General features: G+C 34.9%; 2 protein-coding genes and 1 pseudogene across 2 annotated transcripts in view; all 3 read left to right on the top strand.

Moving 5' to 3' along the window:
- The first annotated feature begins 1178 nt into the window (after nt 1–1178).
- On the top strand, nt 1179–14419 carry LOC110099741 (uncharacterized protein C683.02c). Its single transcript, XM_020826996.2, has 5 exons — nt 1179–1677; nt 4601–4739; nt 7323–7414; nt 9714–9813; nt 14086–14419. Exons 1-5 carry the CDS (start codon nt 1378–1380, stop codon nt 14259–14261), a joined length of 807 nt encoding a protein of 268 aa, XP_020682655.1. The 5' UTR covers nt 1179–1377; the 3' UTR covers nt 14262–14419.
- A 3845-nt stretch (nt 14420–18264) lies between these two features.
- Nucleotides 18265–19064, top strand: LOC110099822 (annotated as a pseudogene).
- A 404-nt stretch (nt 19065–19468) lies between these two features.
- The window catches only part of LOC110099731 (O-glucosyltransferase rumi-like), a gene marked incomplete in the record, with an annotated part of 6560 nt that continues 469 nt past the window's right edge, over nt 19469–25559 (top strand). The window contains 6 exon segments of the mRNA XM_020826988.2: nt 19469–19900; nt 21913–22547; nt 23592–23784; nt 23856–23920; nt 23997–24207; nt 25142–25532. Of these exon segments, the coding sequence (XP_020682647.1) occupies nt 19700–19900; nt 21913–22547; nt 23592–23784; nt 23856–23920; nt 23997–24207; nt 25142–25504 (1668 nt within the window).

The raw sequence follows: 25559 nt of genomic DNA, 5'->3' as shown, positions 1-25559 counted from the left end.
GGAGAGATACCAACTTTTGTTTCTTACCAATATGAGGAGACCTTTTGCTTTGTTTGAGGATGTATATCGAGATATTAACACTTGTCATATATTGATCAAATATGAATAATTGATCTAATTGTATCATGGGCTTGGCTAACCAGAATGCCTTCTTACTCCAACCAAATTTGTTCCTTAGATTTTTTTTATGATCACACTTTTTTCTTCTTTTATGTCATTTCAATGGTCATTGTTGTCTCTAGTCATTCAAGAGATGTCATAGTCACTTCATGTAGTAACAACCACGCTTAGAAGGTTATGTGTAACATTGTAGCACCTTTCCACTTAAGAATCACTTCAAGTCAGTCCATTGCTTATAACTACTCCATCTTTGGGCCTTTGCATGGAATGATACAGAAGGAGGCATACTCTTAGTCTCCTATTTTATAACATGGGAGAGTGAGAGCTATGAGAGTAAGAGATTGTAACTTCTTTTGATTAATGAAATATTCTCTTCCCCCTTTTAGGGCATGTCGGCCACCATACCAAACTAATTAAATATTATGTGTTGTCTCTTCATGTGGTTATTGTTTCTATCCTTTTATCTTGCTCAACAACAAGCTTCCCTCCCCTTTTTAGGAATTATATCAGCCAAAACAATTAACCTTATGTCACTCATTTAGAATAAGCCTCTCTCCTCCTATTTTTGTGCGAACTGACAGGAATTTAAATTATCCCTCCCTCCCTCAATGCATGTTATATTTAAAAAGTGGCATGTGATTATACTAATTTAAGATTAATGTCTTTCAAATTTTTTAAAAAATAGTGCTACCATTCATTAACTTCAACCAACATTAAATCCATATTTTAAAATTTTAAGGAATACATACAACTAAGAGTTAAAATTAGAATAATTATATTACTTTTATATACTAATTATATATTGATTATGAAAAAAATATTTATAAGAATATCAAAATTGAATCTAAATTTAAAATAATTATATTAATAATTATATTAGAATTTCTCATTTTGAACTGTATTATCTATAAAAATCTTCATGAAATATTATGTTTTTTTTTGTATATTTGTATTATTTTTAATTTTATACTATATTGTATATTCAATTTCTTTTGGAATAATAGGGAAGCATTTTTATATTATTTGGTATATGACCTTCTAAACTTTAGGGTCCTACGTTGCCATAGGCCGCACCCTCTTCCCACCGAAAAAATTTCCGGGAGCCAACCCGCAATCTGAAAAATCATTATTCGCCGACGTCGTCGCTTCTCCGGTTGCCGCCGCCGGTTGTATTTTTCACATCTTACTCACCTCCTTCAATCGTTGAAAAGAATTCCCAGAGTTTGGGCGGAGCGGAGTGCTAGGTTTCCGAGGAAGATGGTAAGTCAGAGGCAGAGGCTGGCGCGGAAGCGATTCCGTGAAGCTAACCCTCATCTGTTTCCGAAGCCCGAGCCTCCCAAGGATCCAAAGTCGAAGAAACAAAAGAAGAAGGAGAAGTTGAAGAAGAGAATAGACTCGATAAAGGCAAAAATCGAAAGGAGGAATGGCGCCGGTAATCAGAAGAAGCATCCGCTCAGACTTCCTGGAATGAGGCCGGGGGATGGATGCTTCATATGCAAATCTAAGGATCACATTGCCAAGCTCTGTCCTGAAAAAGCCAGCTGGGAGAAGAACAAGGTCATTGATCTCTCCTGTTCATTTGAGATATATATCATGATAAATGACTAAATCCTAACCCAATAGTCTAGTGCAAACAAATAAATGCCTATACATAGGTATTATGGACCATGAAGGAAAATGATTAAAGTAGAATATCCTCAGTGATGCAAGTACATTACACTAATAAATAGTAAAGATTCATGCTTTATATAAGCTGGCAAATGTGGTAATATAGAAAGAGTAATACTTCATCACAAACTTGAGTTGATATAGAAGATGTTAAATTAAGCATGAAAATAATAGTGATTAGAAATGTAGTCGTCAAAGTTTTGTAACCCGGAATTTGTGAGTGTTCAAGAGGAGGGCAAAAATCCCCTCAAGTGAGAGTAGTGTCAATCAAACACAAAATGTTGGTAATGAGATTTGTGTCAAAGAATGCACAAATAAGATCCTTTAATAAAGTAATGAACAAAAAGCGTTGATGAGGAGTATCGTTAGAGAGAGGAGCTAACAAAGAGGATCAAAGAAGAGTATTGATGGAGAGCGTTGACAAAGAGTAGTTATAGAATTGTTGACAATGAGTAATAATAGACATTGTCGACAAAGTGTATTAATAGAGAGTATCGACAGAGAGTAGTGATGAATAAACTATTGGAGAGTATTGTCCTAGAGAGTTAATAGAGATTATCGACAAAGAGTATTAATGGAGAGTTGCAATAGAGATCATCAATGAAGATGGGTAATAGAGGGCGTCATTGGCGTGTGTTGTTAGAGACCATTGAATGAAAGAGCCTATAATTTAGCAAAGCTATTGCTACTAGAAAACATTGGAGATCATTGAGCTGTTTAGGCATGCAAGATATGGACAATAAGATCAAGTGCCTCGATGGGTGATGATGATGTTCGTTGGTGGTGAAGAAGCTAGGGAGGTGTGAGAGGAGACATCAATTAATTTCATATAGCAAAGCATAGAGAATATGTGCTGGGATCCCATCGGATGCCACGGCTTATGTTGAGATGATGATTTACATCTTCTTAGCTTATATCTTGAGCATTTTCATGACAAGACAAAGGAAAGAAGTGTGATTGTAGTTACCTCCAAAAGTGCCGCCTAGGTGGTCAAGTTCCATTGCTTTTTGAGGCAACAATTACACTACTCAAGATGGGGAGAGATTGGAAGTTTAGATGTGCTTAGGATAAAACATCCAAAAATGAGAGAAGGGGTACATACAAACCTATAGGTGGCTGCTAGAGGCGTTAGTATTGCTTGTGATGGTGAACGCTAAGGAGCCCATGCCTGAGACTTGCACTTTGGATAAATAAGTCGTAGGAGAGCAATTGAATGGTGGCTATGCGAGGCACCCATGTGCCTTAAGAGTGAGCCAAGAAAAGAAGCATGTGCATGCACGAGAGTAGGCACATGAGCAGGGATGTGCTCAGTAGAGGTACATGTAGGAGTGGTGTATGTAGTCACACGGGTACAATTGAAGGAGGGTTGAGGACCTGATGGCGGCTATAGTGGTGGATTGACACTTTGACACCATTTTCAACGCCCCTGCTTATTCTTGCTAGCAGAGAGGAGATGATATTGTAGATGTAGGGACATATTAGTGTGTGAATGAGCATGAAGGGATCAATGAGTAGATGAGGATATCAAATGTATGTTGTCCATGCTAGGATTAATAATGCTCTGCTATTATGTTAGAAGGAATATTTTATTCAATTATGACTGGCACAATCAAATATGTGCTTATGTATAGGCAAGAGGAGAGAAGAATAAATAAAATCAAATAAAGGAGAGTATCTTTAATAATATTAATACACTACACTAAATATATTAAAGATTTATATTATGAAGAAGTTGATACATGTGATAATATAGATATAGCAACCCTTTATAAGAAAGGAATCACTGTGTTAATGAAAAAAGTGTAAATACATGTTGACATGCATAGATATATGTATTCGATTTAAAGTGTAGGAAATATTATAATTTATGTTTTGTTGGATTTGGAATGGAATAATGCATGAATTTTCTAACAAGGTCGACACAACTAGGATTAGGATAGATTTAAATTTTGAAGCTTCATTGCTAATTTATCGGAGGAAATCATGTAGGAAGTTTGTTAGGATTTTCAATTTGAATAGGGGTAATTATGTGGAGATTAGATGTATTTTATGGAGGGTCGTTAAGTAAGAAAGAAAAAGATGGATGAGGGAGGAAGCAAGGCGTGAAGGTGTATTTTGTTAACTAGTAAATTTATGGTTTGTGAACAATGATGTCACCATTGCACAAAATTTTACAGTTAAAGGGACAAATTGCTGTGGTTTTTGCAAATAGCGTTTTCCTATTTGTTATAGGATGTTTTTCTAAAAGAGCTAGAAATTATATAAAAAGAAGAGAGGAAAATGAAAAGATTAAGCAACAATGACCTGAGAACCAAACCTCATGCTTGAACAAGAATATTGCTACTCTCAGAGATGTTTTGAGGATAACACCTGATTAAGGATAAAATCCTGAAATAGACATGGAGAGAAGTCTTTACATCTAAGATAAGAATTTTATTCATGGTATAACTTACTTACATGCTCAAACCCATACTTTCTAATGGAAGAAATAACAAATTAATAACAGATAACTAATAAATTGTTAATAAATAAATAAGGAATTTCTATTTTTTTTTTTTTTTTATATATTGCTTGCAAACTTAAGACCATTGACTGGAATAACTCCAAAAAAATTATGGAATCTAAATGTAATAAAAGAACCCAGTTAGTTTTGGCAAAATAAAATACATGATTTATGTCTACATCAGTGAGGCTTGGGAGTTCTATTATTTTAATTTTATTGTTTTTGTACGATGCCAGCATATTTAAACTCTTAATTATCCATGTGTAACGTTAAGCATATTCATACCATGTTTTGACTTGTCATCACCAGATTTGCTTGCTTTGTCGGCACCGTGGGCATAGCCTCAAGAATTGCCCAGAAAAGGATGAAACTACTGAGCAGAAGTTCTGCTACAATTGTGGAGAAGTTGGCCATTCACTATCAAAATGCCCTCAGCCTATTCAAGATGGTACTGATTTGTGATGAAAGCTGCTTTAATAAATTTTCCAATATGCATATTCTTTTTTTGGGTTTCTGCCTTTTCTAGTGCTTTTCTGAGTGTAAAATTGAATGTTTAGCTCTCTTATGATTGTTTTAAGACTGCTTTTCAGGCATGTTTAATCAATATGCACAAGTTCTTTGTGTAGACTTATCTCTTGATGGTCTCATTTTGCTTCCCTTAATGATGAGAGTTTTGTTTAACACGTAGTCAGGCTGTGAAAATTTTCCACAGAACTTTGCATTTTGCTTGTACCATGGTTTGTCTTTCGCTGGAAAAATCAATAACTGCCATATTTACAAATGAAAGCAGATTGTAGTTTGCGTAATGTTAGGGATAAGCTCTATTAGGTGTTACTGGTTTCTTAATAGTTTGAAAACTAAAAATCAAATTTTTTTTGGTGTGATGCGTGCTTGTATCTAAGAACAATGACTCTCTCTTGTTCTAGCTATGAGCCCCTTTTCCTTCTCTCCACTCTTATTTAACTTCTTTTGAGGCTTTCGTTGGTCTCTTCTTTCTCTTCACTTTGTTGGTTCTTTCTTCACATAGAATTTCCCCTTCTCAATTAATCAAGATATTCAAGTGATGTGATACATTCCATGCGAAAGTGATTTGCTAAAAGAAGTTTGCACGCTTAGATCTAGAGGCAATAATAAGTAAGATCTTATGCGGAATTGAACGATAAGATAAATATTAAGTGGTACTTAGCTTAGGTTAAACACATGCGAGAGGTTGAGATCATTAAATAGTCAACTAAATCTTACTTTGCATACATGAGTGGTTTCAACGAGAAATTCCAATACTAACAATAAGATTAGGCTATGAAAGATCCCTCACACAACTCTTCCTATTACTAGGTTCTAGCGGCGAATAATTGACATGATGATGGGGACATCAGTTGGAAAGTCTACCGTCGACGTGGTCGTAGATCTACGGTCTGATTTTAGTTTGATCATTTTATTTTGATGTATTTTATTTATGCATTTTTCCTTTTTTACCCTTGCTTGAGGGATTGAGTCTTGTAGCCCCTCGAGGGTATTTTAGTCTTTTATTTTATGTCTTTGTATTAGGCTATTTATAGCCTTCATCTTGTACTTTTGATGGTTAATGAATGATTATTGAAATTTCTTCCTACACTTATGTTGTGAGAGCCTTTGAGAGTTCTTGGAGAGCTTTGGAGAGATTCCTTGGAGAGGGAGATTATCGCATCACCCACCAACCTTGGAGACGGCCGGGTTCGTGGTTATTTTTTTTTTATTTTCTTTTCTTTATCTTGCCATCACCTCCCCCACGACATCTTCCTCCTTCTACTTCCCACCACCGGCCATAGCTTCTACCAATTCCCTTCCCCAAAACACCACAAACTCACCTTGCCCGAAGCCCCTTTGCCGCCGGCCACCGCCCATATTCGCTAGCCATAACCCTTGCCGCCGCCCCCTTGCATTAGCCGCCGGCCTCCCACCCCTTTTGCATCTTTATGGTGTTTCCTAATTTAAGAGTGGGATTAATTGGGGTAATTTGAAATTCAAATTCACCAAAAATTTGAATTCAAAATGTTTCCTAAATTAGCTCTTCTATTTTAGGAAAGTTTTAAACCTCCTTCATGACAAAATTCAAATTTGATTTAGGTGGAAATTTTCTTCTCCTAAATTAAAGGGATCAATTTGGAAAGAGCTTTACTATTCTCCACATAACCAACTCCTCTCCCCTCTCACCATGCCGCCGGCCTTCCCCATGGTCCCCACCTCCTTAATGCTACATTAATGCTCCTAATTACTTGTCTTTTGAAATTCAAATCTCAGATTTTTCCCTCCACTTCTACTTAAAAATCTGAGATTAATTTTGGCATGAGGAATACAACACTTTTCCTCCACCCTACCTAATTCTCTTCTCAACCTAACCTCTTCCTTCTCCCCACCGCCACCTCCCTTCCACTCCCTCTCTAGTTTGCAGCTTCCAATTTATACTTAACTGCTTGTGAAATAAAAGTTGTATACATATTGCAATGATGTACTTCTGGGCCTTAAATTGAAAGAAAGGAATTTGAAGATAAACTGTTATTGTGCAGAGAAAAGGCTTCTTAAATTATCTTTTATAAGATCTTCCTCAACTTTTGATGCAAATTCAAGCTGATGCAAGATTCTTGAACTCTTTGATTTATCCAAGTTATAACTGTAAAGGTATACTGATAGTGTCCTAATTCTGGTATGATGATTTATGTTTATTTGCACTGATAAGCGGAAACCTTGATATGTCCACATGTGGTTTTGGAAGATTTGCAAATAATTTAATTATAGTTAGTTTTGTTAGGAATTCAAGTTTTGTTCGTATCTGTTTTATTTTTCTATTTTCTAAATTTATCCGCTGACCTAGATATTCTTTGTTCTGGCTCAAACCCTTAACACAACTAGTGAATTAGTAAAATTGTGGGGAAGCCCTGCACATGCTTTCTGACGACTGATATTCCTTAGCTCCTTGTTATTGTTTATGAAGTTTACGAAGTTGATGGATGGTGATTTTTTCTATTAATTCACTTTTCCTTTGTGAATGTAGGAGGTACAAAGTTTGCAAGCTGCTTTGTTTGTAATGAGCGTGGACACTTGAGCAAATATTGTCCTAAGAATACTCATGGAATTTATCCGAAGGTATGCTTTTTTGTTAACATATGCTTTCTTGATTTGAGATTTTCATGCCATACTGACTCGCTGCAAATAGTCGAAACTGTTTGACTACAAGCTTCATGACCATATTAACATTTTTGCTTTATGCTTTATAAAATGGAATTGATATATTTTTAATTGATAAGAACAACAGCAATACGAAACTCTTATCTGAACTTCATTGTTGAAAAATCAGAAGGCACGATTTCTCTAATTGGTTTAGAAATTCTTGTTGTACCTTTTGTACTGACCTATGTTTTTTGGGCTCTAATGTGTCAATGATTGAATAATGTATATGTGCTTATTAGTTTTAGTGTCTCTGTTTTAACGTTTATTATCTTTAAATTTCTTCTATATGCTAGATTAATTAAGAAATAATCAATTTTGAATGGTCCGATGCCTTAAATTCACTATTTAAAGTACCGAAGTAAAGCAAAGCGAAGCTAGTCCAATTTTTGTGTGTTTATGTGATATTTTTATGTTAAATGGAATTCTGGAAGAATCTTGAGATTTGAAGGAACTGGATGTGGATAGATAAGCGGAGTGGGATTAAAAGCCAAGACTTGAGCGAATTGAGGAATCAACCCTTTGGTGGGTGCCCGAGGATGAATACAAGAAGTAAGATTGAGCTTGATTTTAGCTTGGCCTCAAGTTTGAGTTTGCTAATGAGCGGGCCGGGCATCTCAACCCTTTCAATGATAAGAAAAATTGGGAGTTACAAGTGCTTGCAATCTTGGGTTGGGGATGGAATAGTTAAGATGAGTATACATTGAGGAGTTCGTGGGAGGTGGAAAAGGGAATAGATGAGAAAATAATGTATAGGAGAAACTCCTTGAGAGAGGAAGATGATGCTAGAGGCAGGCCAGTTGAGGAATATGTCTAGGTAGGCTGGATCGTTTTGGATGATGAGATGGAATGCTTATCTAGTAAATAAGGTGTTAGGTGAGGATTGAGTTATTCCTGTGGTAGAAGAACGACAAAGGAGGTTAGGGTTGAGGATTTTGGGAGAAAAGGAAGATGGGGGCCGTGATGGTTAAAAGGTTGACTAGAGGAGGAAGAATATGCATGATGTGGAATAGGGAGAAGATTGGGAAGCTATAATTGAGATACAAGTTTCTAGAAGTTGGATGATACTGAGAGGGTTTTTTTTCTTCTGAGTATTACACTTTAGCAATAATATATTAAAGTATGTGTATATTGATATTTGCAAATATCTGTTTTGATATTTTTAAGATTTCTTCTGTCAAAAATAATATACTTTATTTGACATTTTTTTATTCATTCAATAAGTGCTAATAGTGAAACCTTTTTATATTATTTAAGTTGCAGCATGTAATTAAATTCAGATGCTATTGTAAATACTTTTTTGATTTTGAAGTTTCATGTTTATGCTTGTAGGAAGCATCACATCATGCAATGATCTGATCACAACTGATTTATTTTTTATCATTTGATTTATTTTATTTTATTTTATTTTATTTCGGTAATTAAGAATTTTCAGTGATGATGGCCTTGAGAGAGGATGCATTTTTATTTCCTCGCATTAGATTAGTTCATATATTTGGGCATGATTTTAGTCTTAGTTCTGTAAGTTAATATCCATGCTGGATATTTAACCTTGGATAAATAAGGTGGTTGCTGGTTTTGAACCGCTGTCACAAGTGATATGCGGATTTGATTTCTCCTTCGGATTATGTAATATAAACATGTCAGTTAATACCTTGTGTTTCATAGATATTTTTCCTGCAGTGTTCTGGATGATGGATCTTTATAATTAGGTATTGTATGCGTCCATGATTTGAGTTTGATTAGGAAAAATCACTTTGAAGTTTTATGCTTATTAGCATGACTTGTTGTTTAAATATCATATAAAAGCTCAAAGGTCAATTCGTAAATTTTAACGGTTTCTTTGGTCTGTGATTGTGTTATTACTAATATCCTTTTTTGTATAATATGGTAGTTTTGTGTAGGAATATAAGCATGCTGGTATCTTGGCATTGGTCAACTACAGTTGCAAATTGCAATGTGGGATGATTTTGTTTTTCTTTAATCTCAAACTCTGCGACTATTAGTTTTAATATTAAGAGGAAGTTGTGATTCTTCTTTGTTGTTTATATGTATGTTACTATCTTTTTTTTTAACTCTATTCTCATCTAATTGACAAAGGTTTTTGAGTTTGCAATTCTGATCTGTAAAGCAAAATAAAAGTAGGGTTTGAATGATGGTTGATCTGTTTCCATAAATAGGTGAAGTTTTTGACATTTCAACTTTGCATTTTTCTTAGGGCGGTTCTTGTAAAATTTGTGGCGAAGTGACTCACTTGGCCAAGCATTGTCCAAAGAAAGCTGACAAACATCTTACTTCATCCGGAACAGATAAGACATGTAAGTCGCTTTCAAAATGGTTTGCTTTATTACTCAATCTGCTTTTTATTTGTTTAGAGCTTGCTTCTTTTCCCCTGGGTTGAAACCTCTATCATTATTTTTTGGTTACTGCTCCATGTTTTAATGGCATCTTTTTGTTGCATGAAAATTAGAATTATAAGCTTTTCTGAATGCCTGTTCTGTGGCTAAGCGATGCTGAAAATTTTGCGTTGTTATATGTAACCAAATATATTCTGTCCTTATATAATATATAAGTTGGAATTCATGTTCTTTTTTATTGTCACCTTATATTTGTTGTTCTTTAAATTCTTAAGTTTTTTTTGTTGTTTATTAGCATTTTGTTAGCACTTTTTAGTAGTTCTTAAGAAAATTATTTGTATTTAGCAATTGTCTATATTTTATATTTGTACTTATCAAAGGGAAAAGTTACTAATATTAAAAATAGTTGGCGGCAGAATCAAAATGTGTAGGAAAAGATAAAAAATAAGAAGATTTGTTATAAAAATTAGTTTAACTGTAAAAAATCTGATATTTGAGAAAGATATAAAGATGCCTATAAGGAGTCTAAGAAAGTAATTTGTAATGCAAAGATTTTAACTTTTAATGATTTATATAATAGATTAAATACTATGGTGGATGAAAGATATATATATATATATATATAAGTTAACTAAACAAAAAGATATTAGTAATGATTTAGTTCAAGTGAAGTGTATTAAGGATGAAGATAAAAAAAATATTTTTATTAGAAGATAATATGCAACCAACGTGGATACGATATTTTGCTAAACTTTTCAATGAAGATTATAATAATACGATTGACTTTAGTGATCTTAGCATCCTAAATGAAAATAAAGATTTTTATTTTTATCTGCATATTAGTAAAACTGAAGTTAAAGAGGCTTTAAAGAAATAAAAAATAAAAAAAAGAAGTTAAAGAAGCTTTAAAGAAAATGAAGTGTGGAAAAGCTATTGGACTTAATGATATTCCAACAGAAGTGTAGAAATGCTTCTGAGATGAAGGAATTTCTTGGCTTAAACTTTTTAATCTTATTTTGAAGATTAAAAATATGCCAGATGAGTAAAGAATAAGTGTATTGATTCCTATTTTTAAGAATAAAGGTGATGCACAAAATTGTGCGAATTAAAGAGGAATCAAGTTAAAATGTCATACTTTAAAACTATGGGAGAGAGTTATGGAGCATAGGTTGTGGCATGACACTAATGTTTCTCAAATCAATTTGGATTCATGCCAAGTAGCTCTACTATGGAAGCTATACATTTATTGAGAGGTTTGATGGAGAAGTCTAGAGAGAATAAGGAGGACCTACATACGATTTTTATTGATTTAGAGAAAATCAGAAAACATATGATAATGTTCCAAGAGAAGTACTATTGAGAGTTCTAAATAAAAAAGGATTTATAATGCTTATATTCAAGTCATTAAGGATATGTATGTAAGAGCTGTTACTTGTGTTCAAACACAAGGTGGTTTGACCAAGTATTTTCCTATTTGTGTTGTAGGGGTGTCAATATTTGACATGACCCGAAAACCCGACCCGAAAATTTCAGGTTAGGGTTAACCCGAACCCGAAACGGGTCAGGTTTTTGTTCAACAATTCGACCCGTTTCACAAATTAGGTCAGGTTCGTGTTGATCCTTTGACTCGAAATTGACCCTTTTTTTACCCGAAAAGCCATTTTTGACCCGAAAACACGAGATTGACCCATTTTGGACCTATTTTTAATCCAAAAAGCAAAGATTGACTCATTTTTGGACCCGAAAACTAGCATTTTTTTGTTGGAACCGGGTCATTCAGGTCGTGTCGGGTTGACGGGTCGAGTTCGGGTTGACCTAAATAGTGTTGGGTTAGTTTCGGGTTCAACCCAAACCCAACCCGTGACCCAAAATTGACACCCCTATTATGCTGGATTACATCAAGGATCAGCCTTAAGCCCATATTTTTTTATTTTAGTCATGGATGTTTTCACTAGACATTTGTAGGAGATTGTACCCTGGTGTATGCTTTTTGCTGATGATATTCTTCTTGTTGATAAGATCAAAGAGGGATTTTAAGATAAACATGAATTATGGAGGTCAACCTTAGAGTCTAAAGGCTTTTGTTTGAGTAGATCTAAAACTGAATATATAGAGTGTAATTTTAGTAATAATAGATCTAGTGGGGGGTTTGTGAATTTGGGCGATCAAGTCATTAATAAGAGCACTCATTTTAGATATCTTGGGTCTATTGTTCAGAGTGATGGTGAAATAGATGAGGATATTATTAGTAGAATTCAAGTTGAATGATTTAAGTGGAGGAATATATCGAGCTTGTTGTGTGATAGAAAAGTCTCTCTCAAACTTAAGGGAAAATTCTATAAGATGGTAGTGAGACCTACATGCTTTATGGTGCATAATGTTAGCCATTAAAAGAGAAGCATAATATTAAGTTATGTGTTGCGGAGATGAGGATGTTCAGGTGGATGAGTGGCTTTACTCTTGAAGATAGGATACGAAATGAACATATACGTGAAAAGATTGGAGTAGCTCTAGTGGAAGATAAGATTAGAGAGAGTCGCCTTGGATGATTTGGTCATATAAAACGACATCCTTTCGATGACCCGATTAAGAAATTAGATGTATTAGATTTTACTTATGTTAAGAAAGATAGAGGTAGACCTAAAAAACTTGGTTAGAAAATATTAGAAATGACATTTGTTTTTTAGATTTAAAAGAGAAGTTGACTCTTAACTGCACACAATGGAGAAAAAGGATTCATGTAGCCGACCCCATATAGTGGGATAAATGCTTGTTGTTGTTGTTAGCAATTTTCTATATTTTGGCATCTATAAGTAGATGCGTCCATTTAAGGTAGCTTCTATGGAATGAATAATTTATTATTGAAGAGAAGACCTATCTTCTTCATCCATTTTGGGATATTTATCTTTGACAGGTATGAAACTTGAAAATCTTATGGGAGAGGCAATCTCTTTGTTCTAGTGTAAGGCGTGCGTGTCTTATTGCTTTTCTTAATCATTTATGGGCTTTGAAAGAATCTCATGTGTTTGGGGAGATGTTGGATTATATCATCTGAGAGAATGGAAAGCAGCCGTAGAATTTCTATTTAACATGATAATCAATGGAAGAAACTTTGAGAATTGGTACACCAAGATATCCTTGGAATGATAGGAAAAATCAAAGTGGATTTACTTCCGATTAGACTGGTTTCTCATTGATGTAATCCTCTAGTTTTAAAAATGCTTTCTACAAAACTTTACTTTTCTACTTTTTACAAAAGGTTTTTGGTATTTGCTTTTCTCTTAGAAACCTCCATTCTCTCTCAAGCAACATTTTTATAACTATTTTTTACAAAAGCTACATGGTAACCAAACGAAGCCTTAATGACCTATCAGGTGATGAGAACTTGATAATTGAAGGGATTATAAAGACATTAGAGCTTAGGTTTTGAACATTAGATGAATCCATGCGATAGTAACAATCAGACTTCATTGAAAGATACGTCGACTCCTTTTAATTTTTCCAATCTTCTTCATAATCTTTTCTATTGTTTTTTTCGAGATCATTTTTCATCAAATTGATTTTAAAGCTAAGGTTTTTGGTTCATTCTACGTGCATGATTGGTAATTTGAAATTTTGTTTAGGCTATGAATCCTTTCATCACCATTATTTATTTCTTCATACTTCATCACTTTTTCATTTATTTTGCGTCTTTTTGTCTGCACAAAGGCCCTATTTTACATTGAGAAGCCAATTAATTTCACCTTATTATTATTAACCCCGTATTTGTGATGTTAGAGAACAAGGAGGGTGAGATTAGAAAGCCGAGAGATTAAGGGAAAGGAAGGTCATGATGAATAAAATTTTCTTTGGGAGCTCCTCCCTTAGGACTGATTTAACTTGTTTTTCTCTATTATATGTATTAGAAAACTGAAAGAAACTCTCGAAGGAAGAAAAAATCCTTTTGTTTGTAGCTTATATGGTATTTATAAATGCCACCCAGGTAAGTCTTCTGTCTGTTTTACTTGTCATGACATGATTTGTACCATTTTTGGGATATGATTGGCCTCCAAATCTTTTCAAGTGGATTTAAATTTTGTCGTGGGCTATTTTAGTCTTCGTTTGAGACGGCTTTCTTCCTGCTTCTTAAAGCGGCTTTCTAGTAAAAAAATTTACTTTAAGAAGCATGAAGAAAGCCGTCCCAAACAAAGCCTTAGTGTGCAAAGAGCCTAACACTCTCATGATGAATTTCAGCTAGCAAGTTCGACGAAGATCACCCCGGCAAGTGCAACATCCTTCGCAGTGGCGATGACCTGGAAGATGATTTTGTGATGGAAGACATTAACAGTGGTCAGAAGAATGGAGGGACTGTAGCTATTAATGTAAAAGCAAAGAAAAAAGAGCCCAAAGTTGTAAATTTTCTTGGCTGATTTCAATAAAACTATCCATAATCCTTGTAATTTAGATAGTATTTGGTATTTTAAGTTGGACTAATTAGGATATCCAAGTTGTATCAGGTTCTAGAAATCCAGTTGATGATGAAATTTGCCTGGATATGTTGAAAGGCTGACAAAAATGTTCCTGATCATTGCCTGTGCATATTAGCTTCTTTGTCTATGGATTCAGTTTGATAAGCTTCAAAAGCTCTCAGATACTTGAGATGACTTATACTTATTCAAAAATTCAGCATCAGAATTACTTATCTCAGTCCATTATCATCATATTAAAATAAATAATTGAGTGTTAATTTTGTAAATATATAAATCTGTAATTATTACTTTTTATATGCAGCATGAATATATATTACTGGTTTAATTTATAATTATTGATGTTCATATTGATTTTTATAAACAATTAAATTTAGATATTAACTCTTTTATCACACAAAAGAATAAACATAACAGTGGGAAGTCTAAAAAAAATGTTTACAAACCCCCTCAAGTTCAAAAAAATTGCGCCATGACCCCTCAAATGGACAATAAAATTATTCTGTGTCACCCCTTTGCTCGGTTACACGGCTTGGACTGTTCGATATCGTGGATTGGTATTGTTGATGTGATTGCACTTTATTCGCCTTTGGATATAGAGCTGCGTCTAGCGTTCGCTTCAGAGAGAGTAACTTTTTAATTAAAGTTGTTTTATAAAACAAAATTTTAGTATAATTTTTTTTTGGAAACCGACAAAAAAGTATTAGCCAAATAAAAATTATGATTGAGATGTCAAAAATAAAACTGTAAGAAAGCTGCCCCAAACGAAGCCAAATAGAAGTTTCATAATCATTTGATTTTCTTTATATTTAATATATATGATTAATTAATTGATTTAGTAATACAAAGATTAGAAAATTCATTCTGTTAATTTTCCTCCTGTTGAATTTTTTAAATTATCATTGGAATTTGTGTGTTGCTATAATTAAATTTGTCAAAAAAATTTAATGACAGAAAGTTTTCAGTGAAGAAGAAAAAGATTTGATCATATCCATTGCTCAGAATTTCAATTCACAAAAATTTTGATGAAAAAGTTGCCCTTTATTTTTCATCATTTACTACATTCACAATGAATGTAATGCTTATTGAAAAAGTTAATGATGCATTATCTCTAATTACTTAGTTTCTACTACAACAACATGAAAATAATTAATGTTTTGATCCTCAGATCATAAAGTAATTAGAGTCATAATCAAGATCAATTAATTTCTATCGCGCGCCTAGATTTTTACAACAACAACAACAACATCAAGCTTTTATCATACCTACGTGGGGTCGGCTACATGAATCCTTTTTTCTCTCGTGTCACTGATAAAAGTCAAATTCTCGTTTAGACCTAATAAATAAAGATCATTTCTAATATTTTTAACTATGTCTTTTTAGATCTACTTCTACTTTTCTAATACCTTTACTTTCCTAATCAGGTCATCGGAAGGCCGCCGTTTTATGTGACCAAACCATCTTATAAGACGACTTTCTCTAATCTTATCTGCCACATGAGCTACTCCAACCTAAATTCCTTCATAACAAAATAAAAAGTTACCATGCAATGAAGAAAATCTTGCTCTTATTGCAATTCTCAGCAGTGATGAAATCAAAATCATAGACAGCATAGCGGCATTCATTCGGTGGCAGACATGCAGTAAAATCATCATATTTATCGTCAGGTTGGCCGATTCTGTCCACAGCTATCTTCATCTCCTTCTCATCTATCTTGAATACTATAAAACGATAATTTCTCCTCGTCTTCAGCTCCATGAACTTCACCTTGCACTCATCATCCACAGCCAATCATACAAATACGTATCAGAAACTGGAGAAATTATTCTGCACGGAGATCGAAAGCAGAACGTCGTCTAGAGAGCAACCAAAATGCGTCACATCAACGGTATCGAGCCGCAATACTGAGCGAGTAGTACCGAGCGAAGGGGTGACATGACGCATTCTGGTTGGTCTCCGGACGACATTCTGCATCTACACGGAATAATTAATCCAGAAACTGGCATTCGTAATCAGTACATCTATCATCATGTGGAAGGCTAGCTGATTGCTTACCATAAATATGTAGATGAAGGAGAGATAATTAATGGACGATATTTGACTTATTGATGCTTTGATTTGGTGGAGAAATTGGTAATGGAGGGGAGAGGGGAAGGGTTGATAAAGAGAAGGATGAAGAGGGTTTGTTTTGAGGGAAGGAGAAGAGGAGGAGAGGAAATTATGGAAGAATAATCATGTTGTGTGTTGTATAGGCCTTCTTAACAACCAACGAAATGCTTGATCTTTCCACCTTTTGGGGAGTTGGAAGAAGTCTTTTTTTTTTTAATATATATTTTGAGTTTAATTATCTTAATTAAAGATTATATTCTAATTATATTCCTATTTTGAATAATGCGACCCAACTAGACCGCTTCTAAAAGGGGTATGAAAATAAGTTTTCGTTTGGGACGACTTTCTAACTGCTTCTTAAAGCAACTTTCTATTTTTTTTTATATAAAAAAACTGCTTTAAGAAACAGTAAGAAAGCCGTCCCAAATGAAACATAAGTGTTACATAGTTAACACTCTATCATCTTCTCTTGTTTTTGTTGGTTATAACTTTTTGTTCTCTTAGACTTCATTTGAGATCGACGATTTTCTTATTGCTTCTTAAAATATTTTTTTAATAAAAAAGAGTTTTGTACTAAAAAGCAGAGCCCTTCATTGGGTACTCATACCCAAACACACCCATGTACCACCCATATTTTCTTATTGCTTCATTGGGTATGGGTATGTCCATGATCTTGTGGGTGTGTATAGGTGGATATTCAACATTAGGGGATAAATCGATTTACATTGCTAATCATTGTATATCTTATACTACTGCAATCCTCACTACATAGTGTGCAGCACTTAACAATGCTGCCATTACTGAAAATTCTGATATGTGCTTAGAAAGCTTGCAATCAGAGCAAAGGGCAACGAGCCTCAAGGACATCAGTCTGTGGCATACTGCGTTAAAAATCATTGAAAGGGGATGTGTATAGGTGGGTACGATATCCCGAAAGTCACAATGGGTGGGCGAAGACCTTCCGAATAAAGCATGGGTACCCAATTTGTACCGAACCAGAACCCCATGTAAGACTTTGCTAAAAAGCTGATTCTTAAAATATAATAATAAAGCAGTTTCAAATGAAGCCTTAAACTCTACAATCCATCAATTATCTGTTTAATTTTTTTATAAAAAATTATTTAAAAAAAATAATAAGAAAGCATAACCAAACAAACTATAGACAACTAAATTATTTCTCTAAAACTAAACAATGTGCTAATATCACACCTACTTTCCCACAGGACCACAGGCGTAAGAAACATTTTCCTTTACCTGCTTTGGCGCTTGCCTCCAACCGCTTTATCCCCCAATCATTACAGAATAAAAATCGCTTAACTTTATGAAAAGCAGAAATTACCATTAGTTAATTCTCTCACCGCTTTCCCCTCCACCCCCCTCCACCACACGCCAAGTCGCATTGAAGGCCACGTGGCAACTCCGTGTGTTTTGGTGAAGTTAAAACTATAGTTCCAGTTTTCGTAACCAAACGATTTTCTGAGTGGCCGACGCACGCGGTCTTAAGACTTTCTGGTTTTGAAGAGAAATTATGGAAAATAAATGGGATTTTTACATACATAACACTTAAAGCTATATTATTTACTCATTTAACACATAAAGTTTTCTATTTACACACATACCACTTAAAACTATTTCTCATTTCTAAAAAACCACTCCGTCCCTCTCTCCGTGAAATCATGCTGGCTTCACTTCGCAAGGCCCTCCACGCCGGACTTCCGACGATCGGGCCTGTTAGAAGCAATTATGCAACGCCATCTTCACCATTGAGTGGCATTGGCTTTTCCATTGCACCCACTCTGCTTTGTCTTTCAATCCTCTCTCCTCTTAATCCCCTTCAATCCTCCGACGAGTCTCCGTCGTCGCCGCCGGCGAGGAGCTTCCGGTACCGCTCATAGACCTCGTTGGATTTCTCTTAGGCTCGCCGGAATCCGCCACCGAAGTCGTCCGCCTCGTCGGCGAAGCATGCTCCTCACATGGCTTCTTCCAAGTCATAAATCACCGAATCCCGTCTAAGCTCCTCGCCGATGTTCACCGTTCTGTCGAATCCTTTTTCTCCATGTCACTCAAAGAGAAACAGAGAGCTCAGCGAAAGTCCGGCGAAAGCTACGGCTACGCCAGCAGCTTCACCGGCCGATTCTCCTCAAAACTCCCATGGAAAGAAACACTTTCCTTTCGTTTCTCCCCTCGCTCCACCGTCGTTCTCGAATACTTCGCCAACAATCTCGGTGAGGATTTTCGACATTTTGGGTTGGTTGGCATTTCGTATAACACACACACACGCTGATCATATGTTTCCTTTTTTGTTTTTTGACATTAATTAGAAATTTTACGCAGGGAAGTGTATCAGGACTACTGCGAGGCAATGAGCAAGCTTTCGCTGGAAATAATGGAGGTTCTCGGGATGAGCCTTGGCATCGGCAAAGCTCATTTTCATGATTTCTTAATTACCACCCTCCATGTCAGAAACCAGAGCTCACGTTAGGAACAGGCCAGGCCTCACTCCGTAATTGCTTCGGACAGGCCGTCATAGGCGGTGGAGGCCTGATCGCCGGAACTCCGGCGTGGAGGGCCTCGCGAAGTGAAGCCAGCGGGATTTCACGGAGAGAGGGACGGAGTGGTTACGGAGTGGTTTTTTAGAAATGAGAAATAGTTTTAAGTGGCATGTGTGTAAATAGAAAACTTTAGGTGTTAAATGAGTAAATAATATAGTTTTAAGTGTTATGTATGTAAAAATCCCAAAATAAAATTGTATCATAATAATTTAATAAAAAAAATTTATTAGGAATGATCTCAACATTTTAAATATATTTTAAAATAAATGTATTATTAATTATTTATAAAATGTATTATATTAATTTAAGTATTAGATTGATAAATACATTAAAATTTTATGATTTATATATATAATTTTATAATTTTAAATCCACCTTCATCAAAATTATATTAGAATATTTCAAAATAATTTTTGATATTATTCTATATTAAATTAAAAAAATATTATAATTGCGCACTGATATTAATATTAATACCTAAAAAATCACAAGAATTAAAGTCAAAGAGACCTGTGATTCACCGCCTGAAAGGCTTCTTTAGACGCTGAGAAGAAAATCTTCACTCCCAAAACGCCACTTTATGGTAGAAACAGAGAGAAAGGTAGATCTGCTCATCACTCCTCACACGATTCAATCAGCTTAATTTCTTCTCCGGCGAAGAGGGGAGGAGCTGAAGGACTCAATTGTTCTGTCAGATCAAAGCTTGAGGAGAAGAGCAACATGCAGAGAGAGCAGAGCTTTTCTCCGGCCCCGCCGCTGCCTGGATGGAAGATTTGCCGCCATTTGAAGGTCGCCGGAAAGAGCCTCAGCTTCGCCTCTATGGTGGTGGCGGCCCTGCCGTTGACCCGGGTTGTGATCGTTTTATCTATCGTCTTCTCCCTCCTCGCCGCCGCCGTCTCTGTTCCATGGATCAACAGTTCTGTAAGCCACCGCTCAATTCGCGTTTCTATCCAAAATTACAATTTAATTTTTATGGGAAAAAATAGAATCAGGATCCCTTCAAGCAGAATTATAAGTTTCATAATAATTTAAAAAAGAACAATTTTTTTTTTATAAATTCTTTTTATAAATTTCATTCATTCTATATTGTCAAAGTCATGATAATTTTCTTCAATAAATTGACAATAAATGTTAAATACCGACCTAATCAAACAAGATTACACGTGTCCTTTATTAAAAAAATAAATCTTAAAATTTGTGTTTTTTTTCTTAAATTTAAATATTTATTTTATTAGTTTCTTTCATATTACTCTAGCAAAGTAATAGGATTAAAAAAATCATAATAAATTTACAATAAATGTATATGGGGAATTTACATGCATAACATATTTAGTTTGGTTGTGGGATTTAGTGTAATTTCGGGAAAGGAGAACTTCAGGGAATATGCATATGTCATTTTTTGATTGAACCATTATAAAATTATTGTGTGTTCATTCTGATTTTTATTTTTTATATTTTATTTTTCTGCAATTTATTTTTCTAAAAATTGCATGTTGAAAAAATTTTATTTGATGTTATATTATTTTGAGTAACTTATCATCACAATTATTAAAATTTTTGTGTTTTTAATTTGCTTCCGCATCGGGTGATAACATTGCTTATTTTAAGTTTTTGAAAAATCTTAAAAAGAATTATTTTGTGTTGGAAAAAAATAACTTTTTTGAAAGGGCTGAAACATTATAAATTTGTTCTTTAAAATAGATGGTAGTTTCTTATAACAACAACCAAATCTATTGCATGGGAGTTATAACGAAGGGACAATACAACAACAATGTCTAGTTTTCATCTCACTATATGAGGTTGACTACATAAATCGAATGTAGAAAATTGATTCATGCCTCATACAGTGAGATAAAAGATTGCTATTATTATTATGTAGTAGTTTTATTAGTGCTCGCAAATTATTTCATCCGGTCACCGGACTCGGAGATAGGTTCGGATATTAATAAAATATTATTTTAAATTAAACGTGTCAAAAGCGTAGGTAAAGCACAGGTAAAGTGCAGGTAAAGCGCAGGTCAAAGCGGAGTCAAAAGCGCATGTAAAGCGCAACTAAAACGCAAGTCAAAAGCGCAGTCAAAATCGCATGTGACGTGGCAAATTTTTTATGGATATTGTCCGAACCTATTATCCACATCTGATGACCGGATGCAATAATTTGCCCACATATTGACGGCCATAAGATAATAATACTATGGTTTTATATTATGGGAAGAGAAAGAGTTATATTATTGAAAAGTTAGAAGCAAATCGAATTTATTTGATGCCATTCTTGCAACGGTCGTAGACTTTTAATTGGGTTTTATTTATTTATTTTGTTTATTTGGTGTCATTGTACCTCATAAAAATTTTCTGGCTTCGCCATTGATCTTAATATGAGAGGAAAATAATCTAAAAGCTTGCCCAAAATATAGTTTTTTAATAATTTGATTATTAATATTTTAATTTTAATTAAAGACAGGTGGAGGAAATCATTGAGCCATTAATTTCCAACTTTAGTTCGAATATCTAAATGTAACGTTGAGAATACTCCTTTGCTTGTGAATTCATTAAAAATTATTTTTCATTTTGTTAATTATTTTATCTAAGCTTAAAATATGATCATAATTATGATTACTGAAGTAATAAATTTAGTTATTTACTGTTGAAATTAAATTACCGCTCCATTATTTTAAAATAATTTGTGATCTTTGCCAATAAATTCATTTTCAATGCTTTTATTAATTATTGGAGCATTTATTAAGTGGAAAATGATGAACAAGATGATCTGTCATAAAGTTATAAACTTAAAATATTTATTTTTTTAAATGGTTAATTTATTTTATCTCTTCTTCAAACTCCCCTTTTTTAGATCTTAATTATGCAAATTATGCATGTAATTTTTATCTGCTGCACTAAAAACTAAACCTTGCATCCCCACGACAATTAAGCAGCTTATTATAAGCTCCACCGCCGGCGTCCCTGCCGCCATTACCACATCAAAGACCTCCATCATTACCTCCAACGCTTCTTTTTCCGATAAAGAACAACCGGCGGTATTACCTCCACCAGCGTCTCCTCCGCCGCCGGCAATCATACTTTTCTCCTGCCCCGCCGCAAACCAAACCAAATTCAACATTTGCAGAGCAATCTCGTCAATCCAACTGCCGGAAAAAAGCCTCCTTTCGCCGCCGCCGCTACCCTCGTCTTGCCCGGACTACTTCCGTTGGATCCACGAAGACCTCAAACCATGGCGGCGAACCGGAATCACAAAGGAGATGGTAGAGCGAGCGGGACGGACCGCAAACTTTCGGCTTGTGATATTGGGCGGGCGGGCTTTCGTTCAGCGCTTGCGGCCCTCCTTTCAGACCCGAGATGTGTTCACACTGTGGGGGCTGGTACAACTGCTCCGTCGCTATCCGGGCCGGGTCCCCGACCTTGACCTCATGTTCGACACCGTCGACTATCCCGTCGTCAAGGCCGCGGATTATAAAGGGAGGAACGCCTCGGCGCCGCCGCCGCTTTTCCGGTACTGCAGCGACGACTCTAGCCTTGACGTGGTCTTCCCGGATTGGTCCTTCTGGGGTTGGTAATTCTTTATCGCAACTCTAACTTAAATAAATATTATTTATAGAGACTGCTAAATATATTTTTATTTTTGAAAATAACATTTTCTATTAATATTTAATAAAGAGTTTGATTATTTTCAAATACTAATACATGCATATTTTCCCTATTTATCATAAATTATAAATATTTATAATATAATTTAGGTTTGTTCGTACTAGCTGCAGCTTTTATAAAGTTTTTTTTTTACAAGTACTAAATGCACTTAGGCTAGTGAAAATCCCGATCGACCTAACATGTAACCCACACTAATTTACACGGGTCAACAGTTAAGGCTTTCATTATTTGTCAAGGGATTCAAACCAAGGACTTAGGCTTTGCCCAACCGGCTCTTCACCACCCGGACAAACAGTGGTGGGTGATTTTATAACGATTTTGATAATTTTTTTATAAAAAAATTATTGTTTATAAACTGTAGTAAGCATAATAAATATATTCTTATTTTAAAAAAAAATCAAATTGTAAATTTCTTACAGCTCCATATTTTAGTAGATCTAATTGTAAAAAAGAATTTTTCTATCATAATTTTTTTTGTAATACAGCGATAAATAGCAACCAAATAGAAATATGATCCTGATATGAAAAACTAAGCATTTAGAAAATTGCTCCAAGCAGACCTTTTAAAATAATTAAAAAACATGAAGAGAATATAAGATTATGTTTCATTTGAGACAGTTTTCTTAATTATTGCTTCTTAAAGCAAATTTTAGTACAAAAAAATTAAATTTTGTACTAAAAAGTTGCTTGCTTTAAGAATCAGTAATAAAGTCATCCCAAATAAAATCTAGTCTCTTAGACATTAAAATTTTAAATTATTTTAATTTTATAATAAACGATTTAAAATTGTGAAAAATGCAGTTTTCTTGCACTAGATGGGTAATAATAAAACTCTTTAAAATATATATAAATTATAAATTAGCTGATTTTGCATTATTCTATTTGATTATTAATAAGGCATATACATATATATTAATGGTGATATTAATAACTTTTGATGCTAATGAAGGCCTGAGATTAACATAAAGCCATGGGAGAAACTGAAGAAAGAGCTCAAAGAAGCCAATGAGAAGATCAAGTGGACAGATAGGGAACCCTATGCATACTGGAAGGGAAATCCGGCGGTGGCCGCCACTCGTCGGGATCTTCTCCGTTGCAATGTCTCTCAATCTCATGACTGGAATGCCCGTCTCTACGTCCAGGTATTACGAACATCTGCTTTAAGATGAGTGCAATATATATGCATATAACCAACCTATTTGTTCTTTAATAGGATTGGCAAAGTGAGACTCATAAAGGGTTCAACGAATCGAACTTGGCAAGTCAATGCAATCATAGGTGATTAACTAACTGATCTAACTGTTTGATAAGCTTCTTCATAAACATTACTAATTATGGTAAAAAATCAATGAAGGTATAAGATATATATAGAAGGTTCTGCATGGTCGGTGAGCGAGAAGTATATATTAGCATGCAATTCCATGGCGTTGATTGTGAAGCCACAGTACTATGATTTCTTCACGAGAGGGCTGATGCCAGTGCAGCACTATTGGCCTGTTCGACAAGATGAGAAGTGCAGGTCTATCAAATTTGCAGTTGATTGGGCTAATTCTCACAAAAGGAAGGCATGTTTCTGCATTTATATATCGAGTTCTTTGCTTGGCTTAGAGAAAGTAAAAAAACGCATTGCATGAAGCAGCTTTTGCTCTTCTCCAATGTATCTCTGTGATTATAGGCTTTGTTTGGGAGGGCTTTCTTAATGCTTCTTAAAAGCACCTTTTTAATAGAAAATTTTAATTTTTGTATTTAAAGGCTACTTTAAGAAATAGTAAAAAAGCCGTTTCAAACATAGCCATAGTCTTTAGGCAGCACATACATGGGCGGATCCCCCTTATAGTCAGGGTAGGCATAAAAAAAAGTATTACATGAGGTATTTTACCCCCTCCACCCCCCAAAATTACTTTTGTCCTAATTTTATCAATCCTAAGTGTCATTTCCCATCTCGTCAGACGTCAGTACGCACTTCGAAGCCGCTTTTGCAAATTTTTTTCTTCCTCGTCTTTGACGTTCAAGATGTCGCCGCCTTCATCTTCGAAGCCTTGGTCTTCGTAGCCCCCTTGCAGCCCTCTTCCAGTCACATTTGACGTTCAAGAATCGCTCTCAATTTCTCACTTCGCAGCCTTCTCATAAGTCACGATTATACCTCTCCAACACACACTATTGAGAGCCGCGCCATGTCTCATCAATGCTTCTCTAATGAGCTACACTTTTCACTCAAGCTCACAACTCAAGCTTAAGTCTAAATTTGGAATCCCCCCACCCCAATAATAAAAATTTACCCACCCTAAAAAAAGAAGTTGGATCCGCCCCTAAGCGAGGCATATCACAACAGGAAAAGCAGAAAAAGTTATTACAGTATCAAACACCAACAGAATGTTATCATTGTCATAATAATCTTAGAAGAAGTTGGAATTTTTGGCTTAACAATTTTTTATAAAAATTTATTTGCATTTTGTTATAAAGAATATTGTGAAAAGTAGCTATTTATTTTGTGTTCAGGCTCAAGCTATAGGGAACGAAGCCAGCGACTTCATTCACGAGAAGCTGAAGATGGATTACGTCTACGATTACATGTTTCACCTCCTCAACGAATATGCAAAGCTCTTAAAATTTAAGCCCACAAAACCTCGTCGGACCATCGAGCTATGTGCAGAAACCATGGCCTGTTCGGCCGAAAATCTTACAAAACAGTTCATGATGGATTCCATGGTGAAGTCACCACATGCTTCTCCACCATGCTCTCTTTCTCCTCCCTTTAGTCCTATGGAGCTCAGAGTGCTCCAAAGGAGGAAAGCTAATTCCATCAAGCAAGTTGAGATTTGGGAGCAAAGAGCTTGGGAGAGTCAAAGCAGCAATAATTAGTCGGGATTTACAAGATATTGTTTAGCTTGTTAATTATTTGAGTTGATATATGGGT

Source organism: Dendrobium catenatum, unplaced genomic scaffold (genome assembly GCF_001605985.2).
Source record: "Dendrobium catenatum unplaced genomic scaffold, ASM160598v2 fragScaff_scaffold_908, whole genome shotgun sequence".
Lineage (NCBI taxonomy): Eukaryota > Viridiplantae > Streptophyta > Magnoliopsida > Asparagales > Orchidaceae > Dendrobium > Dendrobium catenatum.
This window is presented reverse-complemented; position numbering and strand designations above follow the sequence as displayed.

Coding starts and splice junctions, on each gene's coding strand:
- LOC110099741 (XM_020826996.2), top strand. CDS start 1,378: ATGGTAAGTCAGAGGCAGAGGCTGGCGCGGAAGCGATTCCGTGAAGCT. Junction 1,678..4,600: donor CCAGCTGGGAGAAGAACAAG/GTCATTGATCTC, acceptor TGTCATCACCAG/ATTTGCTTGCTTTGTCGGCA. Junction 4,740..7,322: donor CCCTCAGCCTATTCAAGATG/GTACTGATTTGT, acceptor TTGTGAATGTAG/GAGGTACAAAGTTTGCAAGC.